The sequence below is a fragment of the Numida meleagris genome, chromosome 16, assembly GCF_002078875.1.
Source record: "Numida meleagris isolate 19003 breed g44 Domestic line chromosome 16, NumMel1.0, whole genome shotgun sequence".
Lineage (NCBI taxonomy): Eukaryota > Metazoa > Chordata > Aves > Galliformes > Numididae > Numida > Numida meleagris.
This window is the reverse complement of record NC_034424.1, coordinates 4,884,060-4,905,006: the sequence shown is the minus strand read 5'-3', so window position 1 is coordinate 4,905,006 and position 20,947 is coordinate 4,884,060. Positions and strand designations below refer to the sequence as shown.

The 20,947-nt window shown below is 45.7% G+C and overlaps 1 protein-coding gene across 13 annotated transcripts in view; it reads left to right on the top strand.

The window, feature by feature from the left end:
* DNM1 (dynamin 1) overlaps window positions 1-20,947 on the top strand; it is a 62,148-nt gene that overhangs the window by 15,619 nt on the left and 25,582 nt on the right. For 12 of the 13 annotated variants that reach the window (XR_002443707.1, XR_002443705.1, XR_002443704.1 and 9 more), the window contains exons 2-13: window positions 5,647-5,720; window positions 6,910-7,059; window positions 7,597-7,800; window positions 8,319-8,417; window positions 9,119-9,279; window positions 9,383-9,525; window positions 9,609-9,744; window positions 10,895-10,962; window positions 11,761-11,899; window positions 19,623-19,709; window positions 19,904-19,974; window positions 20,438-20,489. Coding sequence is in view for 8 of the 13 variants with exons in the window: in XM_021414290.1 (XP_021269965.1) it covers window positions 5,647-5,720; window positions 6,910-7,059; window positions 7,597-7,800; window positions 8,319-8,417; window positions 9,119-9,279; window positions 9,383-9,525; window positions 9,609-9,744; window positions 10,895-10,962; window positions 11,761-11,899; window positions 19,623-19,709; window positions 19,904-19,974; window positions 20,438-20,489 (1,384 nt within the window). In the remaining 5 variants the exon portion in view is untranslated. Of the gene's footprint in view, window positions 1-5,646; window positions 5,721-6,909; window positions 7,060-7,596; window positions 7,801-8,318; window positions 8,418-9,118; window positions 9,280-9,382; window positions 9,526-9,608; window positions 9,745-10,894; window positions 10,963-11,760; window positions 11,900-15,141; window positions 15,281-19,622; window positions 19,710-19,903; window positions 19,975-20,437; window positions 20,490-20,947 lie in introns of all 13 variants that reach the window. The other variant, XM_021414296.1, reaches the window with a different exon arrangement.

Below are 20,947 nucleotides of genomic sequence, written 5' to 3'. Positions count from 1 at the left end.
GTAAGGCAGCCTTCCCATTACGGCCTGAGTGGCAGAGGATAGAACATTTGTCCATGCTCTTGCCCCACGTCCAGGTTATGGCAAGTTACAGTATTGCTTAGGCACGTGCATCCATGGCACTCAAAGGATCAGGCCAGAAAAGTGCTCCCAAGGCAGATCTTGCCTCCAACCTGTGCCTTCTGGTCAGCCTGAACAGAGTCCATCACAAAGGAGCCCCAGGTTTGAGTGCTGCTGTAAGTGGGAAGCTGCTGCCATTCCTGAGGTGTTGTAGCGGTCAGTAAGGTTAAATACTGAATGTCTTTAGCCCTACAGGTATTCAGTGGTCAGTATGTTGCATAGGTGTCAGCCTGTGTTTTAAGGTTTCCTTTTAGGCATGCTGGAGTAAGAGTGCTTGAAAAGATAGTTGTGCTGCGAGGTGAAGTGCTGCTTAGAAAGATGTGCAAGCTGCTGAGGAAAGGCAGCCTGCATCAAGATACTGAATGGCAACGCTTGTACCATTATCACAACAGCCAAAAGCCAAGGGTACTGATGCCCCCAGATTGCACTGGGATGCTTGTCGTGTGTTGTGGTGTTAATGAAGGAATCTTGATCTGAATGTGTAAGTGATCAACTCTAAGACCTGATAGATGAAATGAAGCTGGTGCTAGGCCTGAGCAGGAGAGTGCGTAGCTAGACGGGATAGAAACTGTATTTCCTGCTGTGAATTGGTGTGGTGCTTTGTGCGGTGAGGGTCTGATTGAATTGTTATCCCTGGGCACCACTGTAACACAGGAAATAACAAATACTGGATGTAAAAACCAGGAGCAGCCATGTGAAACCGTGGATACTGTGTGAGTCTTAATTGTCTGAAACTAATAATCCGAACTGGAGATTAATCACATCCTTTAATAATCTTGTTTGCTGATGTTTAGTAAGAAATGAAATGGAAATTAAATGTTCAGAGGGTGTTCGTTCTCTTGTTATTTGGACTCCTGTTATGTCTTCATAAGCTGCTGCTTTGTTTTTTTAATTGGGGCTTTACCTTCTCTAATGTATTCTAATCTGAGAATCTCCAAGGATTGATGCACAAACTGCACGGATGCTGTATTGGTGTATCTAGATCAGGATTGGATTTGTGTTTCAGAGCCCTCCACAGACAACATCTCAGCTTCCCTGCAGGAAGGCAAAGCAAGTGGTGGGAGAAGCATTGGGTCCCTCTTCCACTTGGAGGAAAGGACAGTAATATGGACTTGATTCCTTCATTGACTACCAATGACTTCTGTTGCAGCTATCTGTTATCCATCACTTATCAGTTCTCTTTGATTTCAATCTCTATTTAATGCCACGAGCAATTTGTTTCTCTCCCATGTCTTATCAGTATCTTTGATCCTCTGTACCATGTGAGTCATTTAATGAGCCTTGGAACTTGATGACAAATACCTGCTTGTTCTGTCATTAACAGCACCTTTTTGTTCTGTAGGATGCCAAGATACCTGGTGCATGGAGGATTATCATATAGAGTGCCTGGCATTAATTAATTTTAAAAGCCAATAGGGAGCCCTCAGGCCTTGTTGCCCTGATAGTAAATATTCATTACATGACATTCTGATTGCTTTAATGTTTGAGAATCTCAGTGTTTGGATTTTGTTCAAGTGTTGCTGCAGAGTAACTGCTAGATTGCTTTCTGTCCCTCAAATAGTTTTTTGACTACTGTATTACTAATGCAGTTTTTAATGCAGCTCTGTGTACTAAAATAGAAATGAGACTGTAAGGGATGGTGTGATTGGGTTTGCCCCAGGGTAGCTCTGAAGCTAGTTGAGAACGCATGCAGTATGTACTTCAGAAATGAGCAATGCAAAATACAACACTGAGCATCTTGTCAGGTCGTTTTCCTGGCTGAACCTTTTCAGCCTGAGACCCATCAGCATTTGCATCTTTGTTTCTTTTTCTGCCTTAGTTTAGAGAGTAGAGATGTGTTGCTAGTTAGACCAGAACTTAGATGCTAAGAGTATGGAGTATTTGCACTGAAGCCTTCCAGTAAGTGTCAGTTTGGGGAATGTAGCTCATCTGATCCCAGCTAAAATGCTGAAATGTGATACCTCAACATCTTAAGGATGAATTTCTAGTCAATACCTAAATGGAGGATAAGCAGATTAAGTGTTTATTTCCTAAATGCAGCATCTCTGCCTCGGTTTTAGTTGCTACTTTATTATTCATTCTGGGTGAAACTTCGCATGGGGAAGTGGCACGGGATGATATTCTTGCTTAAAGGCATAGAAAATAAAATGCTATCACATATCCCTGCATGTTACAAACAAAAGAAGAAAATAAATTTTCCTTCTTAAGATACCAAGTAAATGACAAACAATTGGTGCTCGTAGCCTGATTGAGGCACAGCATCTTGTATGCTGGTGTATGTAACAGGGCTGCCCTTGGTGTTGTGATGGAGGTCATCATTGCAGCTCTGCAGCATGTTATCTCCAAAGAAGCGTTCCATCTTTCCCCTCCCCACCCCCTGCCTTGCTGCTGTACATCTCCTTGCTGGAATGGAAGAAGCCAGTTCATCTAACCCTTGTCTGCCCAAGTCATCTGGCATGTCCTTATCTCGTGTATCCTTCTCATGAATCTGGCTTCATTTCATCCCTTGGTGCTGCTCTTTCAGGAGAAATCCATTCTGCTGGCTGCTGAAAGGACTCAAAACCTGAGCTGGGCGTGCTATCCATGCCACCTATGCTCTGTTGTAGTTTCCTTACAGAAGCAATTTATTATGCCTGCTGCAAGAGGGCAAGCAAGGCTGCTGTACAGTGCACTCCCCTGGCACCCAGCCAGGCACAGAATTTATGGATCTGTACTTTTTAAGAGTCTGATCTGCAAGGCTTAGCCTGAGCAGGCGGATGAAAGAGTTTGTTCCTGGGACTGTAAAGAGAAAAGATGGGGAATAAAATAATAGGAGATAATATGGATGTGATGGGATGATGGTGTGTGAATTTCTGTGAAGCGTTTTGGCTGGAACTCCTGATGGGTCAAGTATGGGGAAAGCCTGGAAGTTGAGCTGTATGTATGTCTCAGTAGCTTGTTGGTAAGAACACATTTATTTTCTTATAAAAGGGATCAAATTGTACATGTTCATCCAGAATGTAAGAAGTGCTAAGATAACTGATTTAGTGACTCGTTATGGATTTGAGTGATTTACATTGAGCTTTGCTAGGCAGATAGACCTCCGGCAGGAGGAGCAATGATGTGGTTTTATTCCTGAAATAACTTACTGTGTATATATTTCTACTGACTGACTTTAACATTAACATAATTACAGTGCTGTAGTGTCACAGGTAGGCAAGCCCAGGTTCCCAAAACTGGGCAGTCTGAAATTCTACATGGTGAGAAACCAAGGAAAAACTCCATTAGTAATGTTGTTATGTAAAGGTTGAAGTAAAACAGCATGCAGTTCTGGAATGAATGACTGTAAAAAGGAAAATATTTAGTTAAAACATGGTCAGCGTGTTCTTTCAAGTCACAGCAAATTAGTATTTCAAAGGATGGGGTTAATAACAAACAGAAATGTGTTGGCTTAATGATCACTTATATTGGAGGTACTCATGGTATCTCTTCTGTTCAGAGGAAAGCTTGTTGAAAAATGACTCACAGTAAATATTTTTGTAAATAATTCTCCTTTTTTTTCATTATAGTGTCTTTTTGTGACGACTTTGTTTTTTTTTCCCTTGCAATAGCCTGGCCACAGTAAGTGGTTTCAGTTTTCTCTAATGCCGGAATCTGGATGCTGTGGAGGTTTTCACATCCACCTTTGCTCTGAGCTGTGACAAAGACAACAGAGAAATTGGGTTTGGGGCCAAAGCAGAAAGCTTTGGGAAAACATGGAGCACAACATCAGGGGAATCTTAATTCCTAAAGGACTCATCTGTATAAATGCAAGTAGTGCTACAGCGAGGTAGAATGTAACGCTGCAAGCTGGAGATCAGTAGCTAGAGTAGTGTCTTATGCACTAGAAAGCAAATCTGTTGTATAACTCTCCCTTTTTCTCACCTTCAGTAAGGTAACAATAAATCAGCGGTGCTTGCTTTTGTTCTTACGCTGAAAGAACTGATGCAAGAGTAGGATTTTGTCACATATTGACCACAGACATCCATAGGAATGGAGCTGAGGCAGCAGAAAACTGCCTGGATGATGCAATGCCTCAAAGATTCCAGGGTTAATCCCACTGGAATGGAAAAAATAGAGCCGTATTTATTTGAAAAACAAATGAAAGATCCCGGTTAACTCCTTGTGTTTCTGGAAGTCTAAAATAATGAGCATGGGTTACAATCTGTAGTAGAGTTTTACCAGTGGTCACTTTGCTGTAAACTGAGTGACTTGCAGGAGATTTTATCGAGACATTAGGGGTTGTAGGATGCTCCTTGTTCTCCTTTCGCTTGAAACCACTCTGCATCCTTTGATAGTACTCAGTTTAGAGCTGAGGAAAAGGAAAATACACCCACTTTCCTACTTCCTTGTAGGATTACATAAGCAAGCAGTGGTGAAACCAGGAGCTGAAATCAAGTCCGCTCACTGTCTGATGTGTTAAAACAAAAGCTCGTGCTTCATCTTCGTTTCCATTGTCAATATGAAGGCCGTGCAGGTCAAGGCCACAGTGCAGAACATTGAGGGGCATGGATTTCTTTCACCACGATTACTACAGAATCGGCAAAATTACGCATTGCCAAACCCATGAGAAGAGGAAGGACTGTACCAGAATGCAAGCAGTGCAGACAGAGCTTCTAGCAGAGGTGACCATACTCAGGCTGTAGATGCCACATTTTGAAGCAGTGCTTCTCCACTAGGCAGGGAAGCAAATAGATTGTGTTTTTAGTGGTTTCTGAAGAGGCACATGAACAGCTGAGTACTTGGGAACCCGGCCACAAACTGGCAAGGTCATCAGCAGATGTCGTGAGCGTGCCTGGCTTTGCTTGAAGCACTTGGGTTTGAGAAAAGAAAAAGCAGAGGAGAGCTTGTAGCCTGTGGATGTGAAGTCAGCATTAGGGAAAGGATAACAAAAGGCTTCCTTCCTTTGAAATGGCCTGCAGAACAGTAGTGTTCAGGGTTCTTGCGAATTTAGGAGGAAGCTGCTGCTGCTTTTGCCTCGGCAATACTTGTATTTTCTTAGTTGGGAGAAGCCCTGAGTGGAAGCGAACCTTTGCTGTTTATTCTGTTTCACATAGATGGGATGCTGTTTGCATGCCAGGACAGTAGTGCTCTGTGGTGCCCAAAGTGTGAGTGATTTTATTGTAGCTCAGGGATTTGTACTTTGTCAAAAGAAGGCACGGTGGTTTTCAGTCTCTACTTTGATTTTTCTGCCTGGTGACATAGAGATTAATTATTTTCCAGCGTACATATAACAGTATTAATCGGTTTCTCCCGTTAGCCTGGAACTTGATCTGAAAGAGCCTCAAACTGCTGGAGACAGGGCTAGTGGGAGTGTGCTGCAAGCGCAGGCTTCTTCAGAGAGATCCTTCCTCCTTGGGGAAGAACACTTGGGTTTTTCAGCCTTAAACTCTATCATAGCCATGGCTGGAGTGCCCTGCTGGGACCCGCAAGTGCTCATAGAAACAGAAAAGCTGTGGGTAGGGAAGGAAACGATCGCTCATTCATCTGAAATTTCCTCTTTCGTTTCAGGGACTTTCTGCCACGTGGCTCTGGCATCGTGACCAGACGTCCGCTGGTCCTGCAGCTGGTGAATGCCAGCACAGGTACGTGAGCTGCATCCCCTGTGTGCTGCTGGCTTCCCATCCTAGTGCAGAAAGGTCTCGTTTCATCAGTGGCACTGCTCAGTGTGAAAACGTAAATAAGAAATTTTTTTTTCCCAGCAAAAATTGACATCCCCCCCAGTAAACGGTTTTCAGTTCTGCCTGTTTAACATCTGATGCATTAAGTGTTCAGAAGGAAAACGCTTCTCAGCTTTTTGTTTGAATCAAGCGGCATTTCATGCATATACTGATCATGATTTTCCTTTGTCTGTGCAGCTGTGACTCTGAGTGTGACCCAAAAACTAGAGGAACCTGCTTATAACCCCCTGAAATTAGTGGGTGGGATGATTGTAGTGTGCTTATAACCAAGTGTGAGAGCACTGGGATCTGAAGAGGAATGACTGCGGAGTTCTGTGTCTGATCTTGTGGGCTGCTCGCTGCTTTGGCTGCGTGCTTGCAGAGCGCTTTCATTACTGTTCCCTTCAAACGTGAGATCTCATTGAGGAGCTGGCACGTGACTGTTTCAGGGTATTCTTCCTCTCTTGTCAGGTGGACCTGACCTGTTCATAGCAGTCCTCTGGCCTACAGTAAGGAAGCAATTTGACTTTTGTGAGGATTTTTCACTTGAAGTGGGGGGTTCTTGAATTGGTTAGCCTATCCAAGGACCGAAAAACCCACCAAAAGAAACATGAAAACACACCAACCAATTCAGAGCCATGTCAGAAGGGTTTTCTGCTACCTGAGACACCCTTGAGTCTGTTCTCTTCATGCCATGAGACTATTATTTACCCCCACCACTTTAATACAGAGCTGGTCCAAGTTCTCCTGAGTACAAAGGTGTTTTCCAGTGCATCTGTGGAAGTTGCAGGTGTGTGTTAAACTTGCTTAGTATCAACAGGGAAAATCTTGGGTTATTTCTTGGATGAACATGAGTGAGGGTGCAAACTGAGACAAGAGCTGGATTGGGAAGACGTTGGGCTTGTGGATTCTCTCAGATGTTGGTACAACTGTGGCTGCAGTAATTTCTTTGTCAGCCAGATAGGATCTAGGGGGAAAGACCCTTCCATGCCACACTTCATCCCTTTGACTGTTCTTCTGTTTCTTTTTAATCCAGGACATTTTATTAAACTTCTGGCTGTGAGTTTTTCTGGCTCTTGGGACTGTTTCTAATTCTCTGCTTCTGTTTAAATAGAATATGGCGAGTTCCTACACTGCAAAGGAAAGAAATTCACGGATTTTGAGGAGATCCGTTTGGAGATTGAGGCTGAAACGGATCGTGTTACTGGCTCCAACAAAGGGATTTCCCCAGTGCCCATCAACCTCAGAGTCTATTCTCCTCATGGTGAGCCTTAATGCAGTCTCTGAAGTCGGGGATAGATGAGGCAGATTGCTGTTCTGTCATAATGTAAAGACAGAACAAAGATGAAATGGAATGTGCATGTACTTTTCTTTTGACTTAAATCTCCGTGTGCCTGGGCTATGGTGCATCACACTGCCAGTCTTTGCCATGTTTCTAGAAGGATTTTGTCTGCCAGTTGAAGTACCTGGCTGCTAGCAGAGCTGCTCTTGGAAACGACTGATGTCTGTGCAGAAACTTCTTCCTTAGAAGACTTTGTTACATCAGTGTGGACCTTCCTGTAAAGACCTGCTGTCTCTCCCTGTTTTCTGGGGAAAGAAATGAATCACCGACAATATGACTAATAGCAAATAGTTGTTACTAAACTTTAACAAAAAGGAATTGAAAAACTTTACATGCTTCTGAGTTGCCTGCTTCTGTTATGCCTATAATGTATTGAGGACACTAAAGCTATGAATGTTCCCTGTAGAGCAGAACGTTCCAACCTTAACGCTCGTGATGTCTTCTGTTTCCTATGTATAGTCCTGAACCTGACGTTGGTGGATCTACCAGGCATGACCAAAGTCCCGGTGGGGGACCAGCCCCCTGACATAGAGTTCCAGATCCGAGATATGCTTATGCAGTTTGTCACCAAAGAGAATTGCCTCATCCTGGCAGTATCCCCAGCCAACTCTGATTTGGCCAACTCTGATGCCCTGAAGGTTGCAAAGGAGGTGGATCCTCAAGGTAAATCTCTTGTTTTAGTGTGGCATTACTAGCCAGCAGCCCGGTTCTCCAGGTTGTGATTAGCTCAGCAGTTTCAGTCTCCTGTTAATGTCTTAGGGTGGTATCTTCACCAACATATGCCCTTCTAAGAGGTGGGTTTGGGTGTCAGTAGCTACTATAATAGAAATTGTATTATTCCTCATTTCTTTCTTTGAGCCCTATTTCTGAAGGGGTTAAGGACTTCCCTCCCTTCACTTTAGTCATTTGTGTTCTGCCTGGAGGAAAGCAGGAAAACCTTCTCTAAAATCCATCTCTGTGGCAAAGCACATGAGTGTTTGAACAGAGTATAGCTGAGAACTGATTTCTGTTACCTGGTTTGCTGTTGTGACCTCTTGGCTATTATGGGAACTGTGACATTCAAGCTCAAGAGCCCCTGAGTAGCCAAGCTGGGCAATTGGTAAGCTTTCTGAACTAAGGAAGATATTACACAGTTGTTTGCTTGATCAAGTATGTTCATATTTTACCTTTTTTTTACAAAGGGCAACGCACAATTGGAGTCATCACTAAGCTGGATCTTATGGATGAAGGAACTGATGCAAGAGATGTATTAGAGAATAAATTACTTCCTCTTCGCAGAGGTATGTTTCCTCACGCTTTCTGCATGGTCTTCCTTCATTTTCCCTGTATAAGGTATCTTTGCCTCATTCCTGTTCTTCAGTGTTCCTGGAATATCTTTCATGATGTGTTCTTAAGCCATCTCTGTTCCAAGCAAGAATTGAGAAGCTGGGGAATGGGCATGAGTCATGTGTAAGGAAAAGTAATTTTTAGGTATTTGTATCTTGATAGGTAGTGCTAGCAGAAGCATAACCTGTGCTCTTTACTTTCTTCATTATTTTTAAGAAGACAAGCTGCAAAAATGGGTTCCTGTGCTATTCCCCCCCTCCAGTCTATTTGATGAGGTTACCATAGTGCATCAGGTGAAATCCCATTGGCGTGTACTGTGCTATATGCTGTACATAGCCACAGTGAAGTACCTATCTTAAGGATGTGAATGGAAAAGTCTTGAATGAAAACAGGGTGTTCTTTGTGATTGGGGGAACAGTAATAAATAAGCTAATTCTCACTTGCATAGTGGCACTTCTGTCCTGCAGACCAAAGTTCCAGACCCTGAGCCCCACAGAGGAAACTCTAGTTTTAAACTCCTCTGGTTGGTCCCTAATGTGTTGCCCCTGGAATTTCCCATTTGCATTGTTGTTACCTGGGTAGTTTCCTTCTCAGTCTGAGCCCAGCTTACATTTTCATCCTTGCAACCGCCTGATCTTTAATCCTGTTCCTGCAGGTTACATTGGTGTAGTCAACAGAAGTCAGAAGGACATTGATGGCAAGAAGGACATTCAGGCAGCTCTGGCTGCAGAGAGAAAGTTTTTTCTCTCCCACCCAGCCTACAGACACATGGCTGATCGCATGGGAACCCCCTACCTGCAGAAAGTGTTGAACCAGGTACTGTCACCAGTTGAGAACTGCTGCCCTCTGTGCCCTTTATTCTGGGATGGCGACGTAGCAAACCTCTCCCAATTTCATCTCAAACTTTCTTCCCGTGCAGCAACTGACCAACCACATCCGTGACACCCTGCCGGGGCTGCGGAACAAGCTGCAGAGCCAGCTTCTCTCCATTGAGAAAGAGGTGGAGGAGTATAAGAACTTTCGCCCTGACGACCCTGCTCGCAAGACCAAAGCTCTGCTTCAGTGAGTGGCCTTAACTGCATGTCCCTCCCTGGAAAAGGCTGCTTAGCTATGCCTTCTACTGCATGCATTTTGTCTTCATTTAGGATGGTCCAGCAGTTTGCTGTGGACTTTGAGAAACGCATTGAAGGCTCTGGAGACCAAATTGATACCTATGAGCTGTCAGGAGGAGCTAGAATTAACCGCATCTTCCATGAACGTTTCCCTTTTGAACTGGTGAAGGTACTGTTTCTCTGTGTGCTGAGATCCCTTTTTTCTCCTTTCTTGCTAATTTTCACCTTTTCTACCTGTTTTCTTGCTACTTTTTACATGTTCCACCATCTATTTTCCCTCTCTTCTGATTTTTAATTTTTGTTTATCACTTTATTATTACTTCCTGTTGTTTCTGTTGTTGGAACCTTCCCATAATACTGTTCTGTCTTAATTCCTGTCCTTGTCAGATAACTTTGCTTTTTTTTCCCCAGTTGATATTTCTTTTACTTAATTTCTAAGGCAGTACAAAATAACTCCCTTTTTATGCAGACAACAGCACATCAATGTTTGAGTGTTCCTGCATATATGTACTTTGAGTTGCGTGTAAGTGCAAATGCCTTTGAAACTTGTATTGCAATGATCTCAGGCACCAAACTGCCTAGGGTAGCCTAAAGCAACCCTAATGCATTTGCAAGAGGCAGGAAAGAGGATGTAGATGTACTTGGCCTTGCTTGTTGTCTTTCCTCTATGGGAATGGTGTAGGCACTGCTATACAGATGCCATAACTGAAGAGGATCTGGATGGAATGATAGGCTTCCTGGCTGGCCAAGTATACTAACCTGATCAGAAGTGATAGAGAAAAACTTGTATCATCAGCTTGAAAACATCAAGAGCCAAAACATTCTTCTCCTCTGTCTTCTGCATTTTGCTGTTTCCTTTTTCATTTCAATATGATAATTCCTTGTTAGTGTAGTCCAAGAGCCTGCTTTGTATTAGATAATACATTTCTTTATGTGAATTGTAAATCTCTTTGAGGTGTTTGCTGAAAAACAGCTGCCAAGACCTCACATTAAGTCTCAGGCAAAACAGTTTGTTTTGGAAAGCAAATCTAGTGCTTCAATCCTATTGCTTTATTTCTAAGTAGTTCCTTGGGAGCTGCTGGGAGATTGGCACCTTTAAATGCAGGCCCTTAGCTATTCTTATCTGTTCATTTTTGACCAGGATGTCTGTGTTGGCAATACAAGCTTTATGGCTGGATTCTGTATCCAACATCTAGGCCAACATTCATTTGTCACATGATACTGGCATGGGAATTCTTTTCTGTAAAGCGTGCTGTTACGTATGCTGGGGTTGTGCAAACATCAGCCTTTTTCTGATTAAAAACTCTCTCTTGGCGCAGATGGAGTTTGATGAGAAGGAGCTGCGACGGGAGATTAGCTATGCCATCAAGAACATCCATGGTATCAGGCACGTATCATGCACTAGGCAGACCACTGGCTGCATAGTCTTGTAAATACCTCTAGACCTTCCCAATGGAATCGAAGACTTCAGAGGTACGGTAGGTCAGCCACAAGGGAGAGATCTTCCTCGGACACCCTGGTGGTTTGAATCTGGGAGTAGGGACCAGGCAGCTTGCTTTCTGTTCCTATGTGAGAATTGCAGAAGCCTAAAAGGTAAAGCTGCTTTGGTGACTAGTTTTCTCCCTCCTTGTGTTTCTGCGTAAGAAAGGACTGAGGGATGCAAGCCCATACTGCTACTTCACTGAATTTTAAACATTGGTTTTCACTTTATGCTTCCATTTTTACCAACGTTCAAAACAGTTGCTGGTCCTGAGCACCTCCTCCCCAGGAGATCTGAGGGAGCATTGAGGGCCCATCACCAGGATCCCAGTGGCCCTGGGGAGTGAATCCCAGGGCACCGTTAGCAAATACAGTTGCATTCCCCCTCAGTGGAGGTTAACTGCCAGAAAGCACAGTCCTGAGACACTGAGTCATGCCCTTCCTGGGAAGGTGACTAGGGCCCAGTGCCTGTTGTCCAACTGGGATCCATTTTGCCCTTACATGTGCCTCTGGGGAGGTGCCAAGCATCCCCTGTTTTCTCTGGACTCCAGTCAGGACTTGTCCGAGGGGTGTGATGCTCCCCCAGCCCTGTGTGCGGGGTTTCAGTGGTGGTGGTGCCTACTCTGAGATACGTGTGTAACGTGACATTCTCCTTGCCCCTTCTCCCCCCTCCTGCCTTGTCTTGTCCCCTACCCTGGGTGTTTAGAACCGGTCTCTTCACACCCGACATGGCCTTTGAGACCATTGTGAAAAAGCAGGTGAAGAAGATTAAAGAGCCTTGCCTGAAATGCGTGGACATGGTTATTTCGGAGTTAATCAATACCGTTAGACAGTGCACCAAGAAGGTAACCGGAGGCAGCATGGAGCTGGCACCTTCCACCCCTCTCTCTGGCTGCGGCACAGCGTTGTGACCGGGGCAGGGACTTGCCTGCAGCGGCACTCGGTGTTTCTAACCACCTCCTCAGCATGACTAGACCGTACCATGAGCAGTACCAGCCTGGGATGATCCAGCCACCAAGCCAAACAGAAAAGGAAGCCCTGTGAAACGTGGGCAGTGGGCTTGTTCCTAGAGTGCTTTAGAGCAGAGGGATACTGGAGATGTCCCCTCTGTGCCTGCAGTCTCTAGCATGGCTCCTGATTCCTTCCTAAGCCATGGGTATTTCTTCTTATGGGGCCACATTTGACTTAAATTTAGATTCTGAGTTTATTTTCCAAGCTGGAAACTGGGTTTTAAATTTTGTTCCCTCTGCTCTTTTAGAGGTAGGAGGGTTAATCCCAAACAAGCCTTTACTATCAGGGCAGAGTGCTCCTGGCTGGGTGTATGGGGCTGAACTTCAGAGGCTACTGTGGTTACAGGGAAGCGTTCCTGTGGTGTTTGGCTTGGTTTTTGGTTGGCTTGGTCCATATCCTGTTCTGGAAGAGCAGCACATGGCTGAGAAGGATCAAGTTAGGAAAGTGAATCTACCTTTGGGCTCTTTGACAGGGCTCCGGGCTTTGTCATTTGGGATTCATACTGGTATTTATTGGAGCTTGGGGAGGGAGCCTGCCTTAATCCTGCTCTCTGGATGTGGAAACTTTCGTTTCTGAGGCTGGGGTCAAAAAGCAGCAAGTTAGGAAGACACGTGCCATTCCTCTCAGCCATGGCTTGCTGCTTCAGCCAGAGCTGGGTGCTGGTGAAAAGGCACCTAAGTTAGGATGGGAGCATGGGCACTGGAGACTGGAATCGCCACGGGCTGTTCAGGTGCAGGTAAATGGGCATTGCAGGAGTGTCTGGAACCACCTTGTCCCTGCAGGGGTGGGGAGAGGTGCCCAAGAGGTGATAGCTGCCATCACTTGCAGAGATGCCTAGCCCTTAGGGCACGGAGCCCCTGTAGAAGGGCTCAGGCATGCAGACACGCTCTTTGCCCCCCAGGACAGCCTGGAAGAGCAAAGTGAATGCAGGGAGAGTTTGCTCAGGTTTCTAGTGTGCTGGAGGAGCTTTCTTTTTCTGTCCCGCTGTTCTTTCTTGGGGTGTGTGACTGTGGGGAGCACCCAGAAAATTGCCATTAGAGCCTGGTGACAGGTAAGCACAGGCCCTCAGGCTGCCAAGTATCCAGAGTTGCCTGCTAACTGGATCAGAAGGGCTCTCCTTTTCATGCCATCTGAAACATCTCTTGGTTTGTTCTTCATCCATCAGTTTACTATTCAAAGTCTCCCATTCATTGTTGCTGTTTGCACCCTTCCATCCATTTCCCACTTTTCTTCCTCGTTTTTGTTCCCTCTTTACTGACAATTCCAGTAGTGAAGGGACTGTCCTGACAGCAGCAGGTTCCTGCAGCCATCAGGTGGTGGGTACATCAGGCTGGGAGATAAGGGGAAGAAGAGATCACGGGAATGTGAAGGTGGAATGTCAAAGGCTGAGGATCAGTGTTCCATTTTAGCATCAATCCCACTGCTGAGAATTCAGCTGACTGCAGTGCTGGTTGCTGTGTGTGTTAGTAGTCATGGTTACAGTTTTCTGTTTCAGGAAACAATACTGTCGTTCAGGTGGTACTTAGGTATGTGAAGGCACTGATTTATTTATTTTTTTTGTTGTATTAGGGTTTTTTGTTTGTGTGAAGACCTATGAGTCTGGCCTTCAGAGCAGTGCACCCGGTGAGGGGAAGCAGTGTGTGCCTGGTTAGCAGGCTGCTGGGTACGTAGGAATTGCTGCTAGGTCTGAGGGTGTGAATGGAGCTCCAGAAATAGCATTGCTTTGCTCTGAACGGGCTGCTTTGGCACCTTGAGAACCTATTGGGTGAAGCGAATCCTGTAGTGTACTCTAACTCTCTTTGCTGCTTAAAAGGCAGATTACTGTTGGTCCTATATCATGTTGAAGAGTGTTGTGATAGAGTGGTGTTGCTTGGGGTTTTGCAGGTGTCATCTGTAGGGATACAAAGAGGGGACGTAACTGATTTTAAGTGGAGTGGTGTTTATAGTTAGGTCTGAAATGTCAGCTGTAAGCACCCTAGGTTTGACTAAGAACTGCACCTTTGGAATAGCAGGATCCCATTCCTGTGTCAAAGGCACATCATCCCTTGAAAGCCCTCTCAGAACTATGTTACGCTGTGCTAAAAAAGTAACTGAGATTGTGTCACAGAGAGCACCCTGGTAGGAGCTCTAAAGTGTTGAAGATGTGCTGGAGAAATGTCTTTGGATGCAGTAATAGTCTCAAGTTGGGATAATCTGGCTGTTTTTGTAACTGCTGTTTCTGTGGTCTTTCTGCTCTGTCATAGTGGAGCCCCTGAGAGTACAGGCTGCTTCATACAGTGTCAGTGGAATCTAATACTTCCATAGAAACCTCAGCAGGCCTGTACTGGGCCTGGTGCCACAGGTTAGCTGGTGCAGGACAGATGCTTTGTACAGCTATGGGTGCCCTGTAGCTTGTTTGTATTTCCTAAGCGCTGGCTACATCTGGTCTTACTGAGGAGTTATCTGTTGCCAGGAAAGCGAATAAGACAAAAGATGCTCTGTAAATGGAGTGTTTCATCTGAATCTGAGACATATCCATTCCATTCAGTCCTCCTGCTGGCACAAGATGCAAGTGATAAACTTTTGAGTCTTAGCTTTGCTCCTGTGCAGGCCTGGAATAAGGAAAGTGTGGAAGGGATAACCGTGGTGTGAGGTAGAAGGGAACACATAAGACAAAGGGAAACGAAGCATGGTGATCCTGTAGAAAAGAGTCAATGGCTCGTTGTAGCAAGCAGCTGTGTCTTAAAATCTGAATAAGCTTTTCTTCAGGAAGAGATGACTCGATCCCTGGGGGTTTCCATCCGTTCATCTTGCTCTTGACAGCTCACCATTTCACCAGCCCAGCTGCTCCCACCTCCTTCCCTCTGCCACTTCCATTTGCCTGTAGACTCTCCTGATACTTGGCAGTGAACAGGCCCCATAGCAATGCTCACCTGGTTCAATAAGCTAATGGAGTGAACCAAGATCTCACTTCTCATTTTGCCTTGTTTTCTCTCTTTTCCCTTTTCCTTCCTTCTCTTTCCTTCCTCCTCTGCTCTTTCTCTGCTTCGCTCTCTTCTTCCTCGTTGCTTCCTCCCACCCTGCCCCTGCCATGCAGAACGGGTCTCTTCACGCCTGACCTCGCTTTTGAAGCCATAGTGAAAAAGCAGGTGCAGAAGTTGAAGGAGCCGAGTCTGAAGTGTGTGGATATGGTAGTGAGTGAGCTCACATCCACCATCAGAAAGTGTAGCGAAAAGGTAAAGAAACAACAACAACAACAAAAAAAAGCCAAGAAAGGTCAACGCCCACCCCCCTTCCCACACACATTTGTGCCGGTTCTCTGCACACACCACAGGAGCTCTGGCAAACCTAGTGAGAGAGAAGGGATGTAAAGATCTCTCTAAAGGAGAGCGGCCATCTGCAGGCGTCAGTGCAGGTTCGAAGCAGCAGAGCAGGAGCAGTGGGCATTGGCTGCTGGGCTCTTTGGCTGAGACGTGGGCTGGGATCCAGTGGATTACTCTGTACTGTGCCTTTTTCCTCTGTGTCTCAGTGGCATTCAGCTCAGTGTGCAACAAGCCCTTTGCTGTGCCAGTCCCTGCGTATTTGGAACTCCACTTGTTTTTTGCTGACACCCCCTCCCCAAAAATTGCAGAGAGGAGAAGGTAATGAAGACAGAGGGAGTAAACTTAGTCCCCCTGCAGCATGAGTTTCAGCAGGCCTCGCCTTGCCTACAGAGCGCTGTACTGAGCAACAGTCAATTCAAGCTTGAAGCACAAGCTGTTCTCCAAGAGATACACACAATAAACAGAATACTGACCCAAAAGTCTTGGTGGGGGGAAAGCTTTTCCATGCATGAATCCTGTTACATCACTCTCCTGCTGATACCTCGCTCCATGGACTATGCTCGGTTCAGGTAGCACGGCCACTTTCCCTTTTGCACTGCACAGCATAAGAGGTGAGGCCCTAGGGGCAGAGGGCAGCAGCAGTTTGAAGGGGAAGCTGCCGAGTGCCATAGGTGCCAGGTGCACGTTGTGTGGGGCTTGGGGTGGCAGTGGGTCTGCATCCCAGGCCAGCTTTGTCCAGGAGGGGGCACCACGTGCCTCCTGAAAATCAAGACAGATGTGGCAATTAATTTGTGTTGAATTTATGAGCGAGTGGCCAGAAACATGTCTGGCACAGCAGCAGTATATTCTGGGAACTGAGTTGCAAGGGCTGTTCCGCTAGTTATTTTAAGACTTGAAAATTACAATCCTGTTCTTGCAGATTTGTAGCCAGACTCGCCAACCATGCAGCCTCAAATTGGGAAGGAGGGGAAGATAACTGATGTGAGCTCAGTCAGGGTGGGAGCTAGGCTGTTGAGGCCTGGTTGTGCTTAGGAATATGGAGCTCACCTCCATTAAGGAAGCATCTTGGTGCCCTGAGCTCTGCCTGCTGTATTTCTTGAAGACTGCTGCTGTTGCCAAACAGCCGTGGCAAGGCAGAGTGCCTCCTTTCCAGCCTGTTTTCCTTATGGGTTTTGTTTTGGTGGCTTTGATTTCTTTGGCACTGTTATTTATATCTGTCAGAAGGTGTCCCCTGTAGGTGGTGTAGGGAGAAGAATCATGCAAATGCCACCTGTTTAAGTCCCGTTGCTTTGTTGGGTCATATCATTAGTGGATTGACACCCAGAGCTTTCTAGATTTTCCTCCATAATGTGGTGGAGGACCCATGGGTGTGTTCAAAGGAGTTGCAAGCAAAATATTTCCTGCAAAGGTGATGGTAACATACTATAGGAAGCAATGGCTGTCATAAAATTTAGTCTGCGAGGTCAGAGAGATGAATGTTAGAGATGAGTGACTCTATGAGGAAGCACTGCTTGAGTTACTGTACCTAGTGATAGTAATATTGGGGAAAAAAAACCATAAAAGGAGGGCTTTAATAATATTTGAAGATGAATGCCTACACCTAGTAAGGAGGTTTATCTTGCCTGCATCTCCCTCTGAAAGAGGGTAGAAAGCCAGGTGATCTCTGAAACTGCTGTAGACCTGTCAGGTTAGCAGCCAGTCTCAGGTGGGTTCTGATGGCTTCAGACAAAGGCTGTTAACTATGCAGGGGTGTTAACTGACTTGCAGTGTTTGTCTTGCATGTTATAGCCCTAGCTGCTTCACCTGGATGAGAGCATGCCCTATTAGGGGAGGCATCTGGAAAAGGCTACTTCAGGACTGATGCTAATTGTGAGGTAACACTGCCCACTGTGGTGTGGATTGATGCTGCCTTTCAGATGTCAAAGCCAAACCTTTGAACCAAGCCCTGCAAGGCTTCACGAAAGGAAGGCAGCTTGGGCTAACACCTTTTGAATTAGCTGAGCAGTCCTGTAGCCTTGGTTTATTGCTGTCCTGAACTATTGTGTGATATTGTTTGTGTGCTGTCGCAATTATTTCATTTCACCCCAGATGGTGAAGAAATCTTTGTGTACGGTTAATAAAGCTGCATAGATGGAATAATATGAGTACTAACAAAGAACATAGGCAACCATCTGTTCCTTGTGTGCTATGGAAGCACAGCTTTCCTGTCTGAAGAGATTTGCAGCTGATTGTCAGTGGGTTATTAGAGCTGAGGGCTGAAGCTCAGGTAGCCATTAACAGGCATTCTCTGCCTGGTCCGATCCTGAGCTTCTTCCAGTTGGCTAAATAGAGAGCAGCTCCAAAATCAGCAGAAAGCTGGTACGGTACAAGCACACAGAGCCTTAGTTTTGGGAGAATAGCATCCTAGCCAGTGTTCCAAAAGCAGGAACCTTCTGGGCCAGACTGCACTGCAGCATCTCTCAAATGCAGGGAAGGTCTTGTAAGTCAGCCTCCTTTCAGCTGAAGGTTGATCTTCAGTGTGCTGGCATGGATTCCTGGAATGTACAGAGAGAGGAACTGAGAAATACTGGGACAAAATGATTTCCAAAGAGGGCTGTGAGCTTGTATTTGATTGAACAGGGAAATCCAGCTGAAACAGAATTGAAAACCTGCTTGAACTGTGACGTGGTCCCAGGCTGACAGACTTAGCCCCTTGAAGGGTCCCTGCTCTCCTGTCTTTCAGAGTCATGGCATTTCTGGGTGCTGTTCATATTGCTGACAACTCCTTGTCCCTCTATGCCCTATTGCATGTTCCCTGGTGGATGTGATACCTTGTGGCTTGTCCGTGTCACTTTTCTTTGCCTGCCCTTGCTTCTCCTATGCATGCTTGGGGTTAGAATCTGCTGCTGCATGGGGACTAATGCTGTCAATTTATTTTTGCACATTAACATTGCTGGATGACCTGGGTTCTGAATAAACCGTAATGTCTTTTCTTTGTATGCCTTTGGAATGGTGGGGGTTGGGGGTGGCAGGGAGAGGGTCGATGTGTGTTCTGTTTGACTTTTTTTTTATTTGAAGCAAAAAAGCTGAGACTTGCTTAGAGATTTTCCAACTTCCTGTTTTTCTGTTTGACATAACTTTCCTATTTATCCTTTGCCAACCCTCCTTTTCCCCCAAGGAAACAGGAAGCTTTGCTTGTGTGTATCTATGAAGCAACCAGCTGCCTGAACCGTAAAGATCATGGAGAACGCTCAGTTTGCACTTTCAAGACAAAGTGGTGGTGGGGAACACTGACTCTCACTTTTTTTTTCCCTGCCTCTGCAAAGTCATTGGTGCTCAAAACAAGCTCCATATTTGAAAATAGGCAGTCTCAAAGCTGGTTCTCAAATTCAATTCCAAGCTCCTGCAGCTCGCTTGACTGCAAGGATGCTGAAAGGTTTTGAGACTGTTTCTAGTTGTGAGAAATGTAGGTGTAGGTACTGTGAGAAAGCGTGGGTGCTTCAAGGGCGTTCACTGTGGAAGGGTTTCTCACGTGTGATCTCTGGATACTTTTCTCTAAACATAGTCAGTAAAGTTCTTGCACTTCTTTCTCAGCGTACTCAGGAATTAATTTCCTTCTCAGTAATGTAGGAAAGAGAGATATGGGCATGATGTGAATATAGACCTGAGCTATGGAGTCCTGCCCAACACAGGTAGAGGGCAACACCTGGATTCCCAGAGCAGAGCACAGCCTTCCTTGCAGTCTGCCAGACCTTCTGTCTCTACTTGCAGGTGCTGATGGAGGAGCCAGGTGCTTTCGCTTCATGCCCCAGCAAGTGGGCACCAAAATCCAATTCTCTCCCCAAGGAAACATCCCTTAGGATTTAGGTATTTGTAGCAACAGGCCATTCACCTGCGTAGCCAATGAGATGTTGAACGTCTAGAACAATTGTTCTAGTTTAATGAGAAAAGTATCAACAAATGCTAACTGGTGTGTTCACATCTGACAAGAGTCAGGAATGGTGGGTTTGGTGCAGGTCTCACTTAGAAGTTGCTGTAAGAGTGACAAGAACTATTCTTTGAGGCCCAAAGCAAGAGGGAATGAAGTTTGCCTTCAGCAGACTTTCAGAAACTTGGAAAATCTGTCTGCAAGTCCAGCTTTTCAGAACTCCCCTTTAAAAAAATAAAACAAACTGATTGCAGGGTGTATGTGTGCATGCCTACGTGCAGGGGGCTGTCCCCCCCGCTTCCTTTGTACCTCCCTTTCCCTTGTGCACGTGTTTTCTCTCTCCTGCAGCTCAGCCAGTACCCTCATCTGCGTGAGGAGATGGAGAGGATTGTGACTACTCACATCCGTGAGCGGGAAGGCAGGACCAAAGATCAGGTAGGTGACTAGGACTGTGTGTAAGAGGGAAGATGACGTGGGGTGGGGGACAGTCTGGGCTGGAGGGCTGTAAGCCAAGGGGCAATGGGCAGCAGAGGCTGATGAGATGAGTTATGCACAAGGCTCTGTCTGCTCCTGATTACGACTAGTATCAGTCACTAATGTCTTTCTTGCTTTGTCTGTGCCTCTGGCAGGTGATGCTTCTCATAGACATTGAGCTGGCATACATGAACACAAACCATGAGGATTTCATTGGCTTTGCCAAGTAAGCACTGTTACCCTACTGACTCTTCTTCTCTTAATGTGTTTCCTGTGGCTCTGTCCTGTAGCTGCTCCAGCAAATGGTTTGCAGAGGCCCTGATGCAAATGCTGTGGTCCTGATGGACCTGAAGTCCTGCTTGACTCTCAGTATTGCTTCCCTTTTTGATGATTCCATATCCCAAGTCTGGGGAGGAGAATTAGGGATGCTTGTGAAGTAGAAGGGGGAGTTAAGGCATTAAGGTTGTGTCAAGCTGTGGAGGGTTAGTGACCCAAATGTGATTCAGGTGGGATTGAGAAGATGAGCAGGCCAAGGCTGAGTGAGCAGGTGCAGATGGATTGGGTTATGAAGGCTTTGGAAGCCAGAGGTGAGGGGCATGAACTCACTGTAACAGCTATGTGATGGGAGCAGGCTGCAGGTGATGGAGAAGAGCCTGAGGAGTTTTGAATGTCTCCACTGTTGTTTGCAGTGCTCAGCAGAGGAGCAGCCAGATGAGCAAGAAGAAGGCAGCTGGCAACCAGGTAGGCCAAGTTTCCATCTCCTTCACTGCTGCAAGAAGGACATGTTTGTTACCTGGGAGCTACCAGGTGGACAAGTGCTGGGCTGGATGCAGCAGTGCTCTAAGTTGTGGTTTTTTGTTTTTATTTTATACTTACTAAGCTCTGTTTACACGTTGAGGAGAGTTTTTAGGCTCAGCACAGCTGGAAAGAACCAACTGTGTAGCAGCAACAGTGAAAGTGTCTTAGAAATGGGTGTTTAATAATCAAGATCTAGTCTTATATGGTCAGAAGGGGTACAGTACCAAGTAAGCTCACTGCCTGCTGTCTGGTCTTGATTTTCTGATAGAAATCCCTTTCAGTGTTGTATACCTCCCTGGGTTTTCAGCCCCTTCACTAGCTGTGCCAGCTCTTCTGCTGAGGTGAGGGAGCACAGAACGCTTGGGGTCTTGTAGATGCATTCATATTTGAGCAATTTAGTA